Raw genomic sequence first — 6000 nt, 5'->3', positions numbered from 1 at the left:
GTCACCAGCACCTTGCAGATGGCAGTTGTCAATAAATATTTGATGAATTGTTTGATAATACAAGCCTGATTACAGTCTCCTCAAAAATCTTCGCTGTTTCTCCACTGCTTCCAGAATAAAGTCAAAGTGCCCGGTTCGACCTTCAAGATCTACATTCAGCCTCAGCCACAGCCACAGCCGACTTCACTTTCCTTTTTTCCCTTTCACTACCTGGAAGGCCAGTGTAGCTAGCCAGTGACTCACTCCCTGTTCCTGCCCCAGGCCACTTGAGTGTGTATGTGTGTGTGTGCGTGTTTAAATAAAAAGCAAATTAAATACTTTATTACAGTTTAGTGCTTTCCTAAATAAATATATCAAACACAGAGAGACACAAAGCACACATGTGCATAGCATGTAGAAGGGTTTCACTTGATGCATTCCAGACCACTCCACCTGCCACCGGGCCTGTGCAGGGCAGAGCGGCTGTACCCCAGCCACTTGTATTTTCCCTCCTCCATGCCACGACATACTCTCAGCGACTCCTAATGCCAGGGCTCATCCAGCCGTATAGGCTCGGAGGGAAGGCTTGCATGCCCAGTTGCTCCCACCTACAGAGACCTCCCTGCTACGGTGGCTCGCCGACGCTCAGGTCTCACCCTCTCTAGAGGGGGGCTCTTGGAGGAAGGACTGGGCCCTGGAACTTTTCCCAGGATCCTAAGCTGGGTGGGCCTGCCTGCCTGCCCACACAGATGTGTTGGCGGATTAATCACCAGAAGGCCCAGAATAAGGCCATTCATGGGCTGAATGTCAGGAAGAAGCAGGGTACGACTCTGGCGGCCCTAGCCAGGCCGCGGGAGCTGACAGCGGCGGGCTGAGTGATGCCGAGGGAAGGGGTGGGGAGTCGGGGCTGGGCGTGCTTCCTGCCCGGGATCGGGCGGCCCGCCCCTGCTCCCGCCCTGCGGGCCGAGCCCAGTTGAGGCTGGACGGCCCCTCCTGCCTCAGCCGAAGACCCAATCAGCAAGCGCCCCCCACCCGGCCCGCCCCCTCCCCCTCTGGTGACAGAAAGTCGGCCCAGCAGATGAGGAAGTGGCAGGCAGGCTGGCCCTGGGGACTTCTCTCTGGCCCTGCTCCCTCCGAGCCCTCCACTGCTGCCTGCCTGGTCCCCACTGGTGAGTCTGGACCTTTCCTGGGCGGGCGCTCCACGTGCCCGGGGTCCCCTGCCTGGCTCGCCCGGCCCAGCCCTGCCCTGCCCTGCCCTGGCTGTGGGCGAGGCTGTTCCTGGGGAGAGTGAGTGGGAGGTCCCAGCTCTCTGGGGCTGGGCCTCTCCAGCAACCTCCCTCCCGCGCATGGACCCCATTTACTCAAACCTAGGCCTTCCTCCACCACCTCCAGGTCTTATCCCTCTTCCCTCCTGTTCCCTCCCTCCCTCCTCCCTTCCCCTCCCTTCCCTCCTCTTTTCCCCTCCCCCTTCCTCTGCCTGTTTTCTTTTCCCTTCCATCCATCTTAAAAGGAAGGACCGAGTTCCCCTACGGGGACACACCCAGATTCTTCTGTAGCATGGGGAGAGGTCCTTCCCAGAACCTTGAGCCACTCCTGACCTCCAGGGTGCATGCGAGTGTGGTGGTTGAGAGAGATAACAAGCTGGCAAACTCCTGGGTCAGGAAGGAACTGTGTGTTAGAGCACATGTTACCCCTCTCCTGGTAGGCCCTCCCACAGAATAGGCAACCAACAAAAATATGGTTGTGAATGAATGAATGAATGAATGAATGAATGTCATCTGTGAAAAGAGATCTGTATGCTTGACCAAGGACAGGTGTGTGTCAACATGTGGTATGGGTGATTTTATATTCATTCCCTGCTAAGTGGGCTGTGTGAGCTTATGTATGTGACCACATTTATCTGTGACTCACGTATGTATGAGCATAAGCATTTGCACATGGTAATGCAGGACCTAGGAGGGAGGATGTGTGAGTGTTTTGGGTGTGTTCACTAGTGTGAATGTATTTTTGGAGCAGGTCTGAGTATTAGAAACTATGCATGTCAGAGTCCACGGAGGCTTGTTTGGGTGGTGTGTCAGAGGAGGGCAGGTGTTGCCGGCAGGAGTTGTGTAGGCTCCATGTGCTAGCCACTGGTGAGTTGGTCATTGGGTGGGTGAGGGGAGAGCTGTGTGAGAGGCAGGTCTGTGTGAGACCATGTGTGTATGGAAGGACTTGGGCCTGACCATGGTGGGGCAGTTGGGGGTTGACATGGAGGCTGAGGGAGCATCTGTGGGATGTGTGCCCGGTATGTGTGTGTGAGGGGTGCATGTGCAGCCTCGGTGGATGTGTCAGAAGGTGAGTTCTTCACTTAGTACCTGCACAGGTTGCTCTGCTGCCCGGGCTGTTTAGGGACTGCATTATCCCTCTGGGACTTCCTCAGAGCCCCAGGCTCCCCTGGGTCTGGCTTTTGTGTCCCAGTGAGCCCTCCTCCCTCCTCCGTCATTCCTTGAGGTCCTGAGGGGGAGAGGGCCTAGATCTTTAGACTCCTCCCTGAGGGAGGGGAAGATTCCTGAGACCTCCCCCACGTCCCCACCTCCTCACATGCCACTGGCTTCCCTGCCCCTCCCTGGGAGAGAAGGGTGATTGTACCCATTTAAAGTAGGACAAACTGAGAATTTATGGCTAGTTTAGCAGATGCTGGGTGTTGGGTTTTCTGCAGTTCTCTTTGCTCCAAGGTTTGGGCTGGGACTGGAGCCTCAGCAGGCTTGTGGTTCAAAACCTAGAACCTTGGACCATCTGGCTGATCTAGGGAGGGTGGGTGGATGGCGAGTCCCAGCTTTACTTGGCTTTCTCAATCCTCGTGGGTCCTGCTCCTCCAGGCACTGACCTGTGGCCTGGACCCACCCTCCACCCCATGTGCAGTGCAGCGGGGGTGGGTGGAGGGCGGGGCTGCTGCCAGATCTAGTCAGACAGGTGGAGCTGCCAGGGCAGGAGTCTCAAAGAGCCAGGCTCCCAGAGAGGAAGGGCAAGAGGAGAGCACCGGAGAGGAGCTGAGAGGCTGGAGGTGAGAGCTCTGGAGGGCCGAGAAGAGCCTGGGAATGTCTCGGCAGGGGAGAGGAGGAAGGAGCAGGAGGGATTGGGAGGAGAGTCCCGGAAGGGACCGGGACTGGAGGGACCACCAAGAAGGGACAGGCTTGGCAGGAAGGGCTGGGAAGTGAGAGTCCCGGCAGGGGAAAGGAGGGATCCTCGGGAGAGGAGAGTCCTGGAAAGGACAATTCCAGGAGAAGAGCATCCCGAAATGGGCCAGGGGAGGATCCCTGGAGAGAAGAAAGACCCAGAGCTGGAGAGGCCAGAGACTTTGGTGAGGAAGGGAGAGGCAGTTCATTCGGGAGATGAATTCCCTGTAAGTGAGAGCTAAGACTTTCTAGAAAGAGATCAAAATTGAGAGTTTTCTTGTGGAGGAAGAGGGGATGGGAGGTCATGAAGTAAAAATCTCCAGAGAAGAGCAGAGAGTGCAGAGAGGAAAGGAAGGGTGGAACAGCCCTTCCCAGGCAGGCAGGATGTGTGGGAAGCAGATGCCCCCGCCAAACTGTCTCCTCCTACCCCTAGTCCCCAGCAATTCCTTCCTCTCTCTGTTATATCCTTTTGCCATGAGGTATCGGGAGTTGTCTGGTCTCTGTCCTGTCTGTGGGTCAGGGGTAAGATGGGAGAACACAACCCTGGCTGACATCCGCCCTCCATACCTCCCCAGAGTCGTTAACTAGGATGGAAGCTCTTGTGAACGTGTACCAGAGCATGATGAAGCATGGAGGTAAGATGCTGTCCACCTGCCCTACCTCCCTCCTGTCCTGAGATCTCTGGATCTAGGGCTGTCACCTAATGGAAAGTCCCTACCAACCCCTTTGACCCTTTGTGACCTGACCTCATATCTGGACACCTGATGGGGACCCTTTGAACCCTGTGGCACTTCCTGACTCCTTTGATCCTTATTTGCAGATCCCCGGATGCAGGGCTACCCTTTGATGGGGTCCCCCTTGCTAATGACCTCCATTCTCCTGACTTATGTGTACTTCGTTCTCTCACTTGGGCCTCGAATCATGGCCAATCGGAAGCCCTTCCAACTGCGTGGTTTCATGGTTGTCTACAACTTCTCACTGGTGGCACTCTCCCTCTACATTGTCTATGAGGTGGGACCCTGGGATGCGTAGGCTTTAATTTCTGCTGGCAGGATAAGGGGCAGGCCTTAGAGCCACAGCATGCATCTCCTTTTCAGAAAGGCTCAGATCCATTTCTTCAACTAGAAAACGGGAGGGATTGGGGGGCGGGAGGGCATTCTGGTGGTCTAATCCACATCCCATTTCTAGTTCCTGATGTCTGGCTGGCTGAGTAGCTACACCTGGCGCTGTGACCCTGTGGACTTTTCCAACAACCCAGAGGCACTGAGGGTAAGTAAGAGTGAGATGGGGGTGGGGGTGCCTGCGTCGTAAACAACCTGGGGATAGGAGCAATTTGGGTGTGACCTGTGCTCATGGGCCAGTTTAGGGAGGCTCTAGTAGTCCTAAGGGGCGGGGTCCTAAGGCTGCCCTGACTTCTTGCAGATGGTTCGAGTGGCCTGGCTCTTCCTCTTCTCCAAGTTCATTGAGCTCATGGACACGGTGAGAGTATATGAAATGTGAGAACTTGGGGTGGGGGAGGAAGGAGTGAGAGGCCCTGACTCTGGAACTCCTTTCCCTACTATTCCCAGGTGATCTTTATTCTCCGGAAAAAAGATGGACAGGTGACCTTCCTACATGTCTTCCACCACTCAGTGCTTCCCTGGAGCTGGTGGTGGGGCGTGAAAATTGCCCCAGGTGAGTGGTGAAGGCCGTTGGGGGGAAAAAGGGCAGGCACTGGGGATTAGAGGCTCGACTCTCCTGACCCTGTTCACTGTCCACTCACAGGAGGAATGGGCTCTTTCCATGCCATGGTAAACTCCTCTGTGCATGTCATCATGTACCTGTACTATGGATTGTCTGCCCTTGGCCCGGTGGCTCAGCCCTACATTTGGTGGAAAAAGCACATGACAGCCATCCAGCTGGTAAGGGGCCTGGACCTGGCCTATAACCATACCAATACTAGTGGTCTGGATCCTTCCTTTTTCCAACCTCTCTCACCTTTGACACTATCCCCCGACTCAGTGTTCAGTCTTTCTCTACCCCCTTTCCCTCCAGCCCTCTCAGTATTCCCTCTGATCCTTGCCTTTCTCTATCCTAGATCCAGTTTGTCCTGGTCTCGCTGCACATTTCCCAGTACTACTTCATGCCCAGCTGTAACTACCAGTACCCAGTCATCATCCACCTCATCTGGATGTACGGCACCATCTTCTTCGTGCTCTTCTCCAATTTCTGGTATCAGTCTTACACCAAAGGCAAACGGCTGCCCCGTGTAGTTCAGCAAAATGGAGCTCCAGGTACTGCCAAAGTCAAGGCCAACTGAGAAACATGCTCTTGCTAGGCGCCCACCTAAGTGCCTCAGGACTGCACCTTGGGCAGCATCCGTCATTGTCCTCCCCAACTACACCTGTGACCAGGGCTTATGTGGTCAGGACTGAGCAGGGGACAAGCCTTCCCCTCCCCACAGCTGGTACACAGGGACCACAGCTTCCGTTCCTCACCCACTTGTCCCAGCCAGCCCCAGGGACGTGGCCTCGTTGCCCTCTGCCACTCGAGCTGGGGGCTGAAAGGGCTGGACGCTTACTTCCCCCTCCCTGCCTTAAACTTGGGAGAGGAGCACTCAGGACTGGCCCCCACCAGGGTCTTGTGGCCTTTTTCCTCACACTGAAGAGGTCAGCAATAATCTGTCACTACGGACCCAGGCTCCCTCCTTTCCACCCATAGGTCAGAGTGGGTGGGAGGCCTGGGAATACAGCCTATGGAGGCTGCTCACTCATGTCTTCATTAAAAGTGACAGGAAACTACTGAGGCTGTGTGTGTACGTGTGTGTAAATGAGGAGGTAGGGTACAAAGCCTGCTAGCCCTGTCTACAAACAGGACAGATGGTCAA

The 6000-nt window shown here is 55.4% G+C and overlaps 1 protein-coding gene across 2 annotated transcripts; it reads left to right on the top strand.

The window, feature by feature from the left end:
• Positions 1–998: 998 nt before the first annotated feature.
• ELOVL1 (ELOVL fatty acid elongase 1) lies at positions 999–5841 on the top strand. Of its 2 annotated transcripts, none has more exons than XM_079776938.1 (8): positions 999–1148; positions 3710–3769; positions 3955–4145; positions 4323–4403; positions 4557–4613; positions 4703–4808; positions 4899–5035; positions 5212–5830. In XM_079776938.1, exons 1-8 carry the CDS (start codon positions 1058–1060, stop codon positions 5431–5433), a joined length of 945 nt encoding a protein of 314 aa, XP_079633064.1. In that variant the 5' UTR covers positions 999–1057; the 3' UTR covers positions 5434–5830. The 2 variants fall into 2 exon arrangements, with proteins under 2 accessions (XP_079633064.1, XP_079633065.1); XM_079776939.1 differs by lacking the exon at positions 999–1148 and adding an exon at positions 2944–3022 and having other exon boundaries at positions 5212–5841.
• Positions 5842–6000: the final 159 nt, after the last annotated feature.

This window comes from Cnephaeus nilssonii (genome assembly GCF_951640355.1).
Source record: "Cnephaeus nilssonii genome assembly, chromosome: 7".
Lineage (NCBI taxonomy): Eukaryota > Metazoa > Chordata > Mammalia > Chiroptera > Vespertilionidae > Cnephaeus > Cnephaeus nilssonii.
This window is presented reverse-complemented; position numbering and strand designations above follow the sequence as displayed.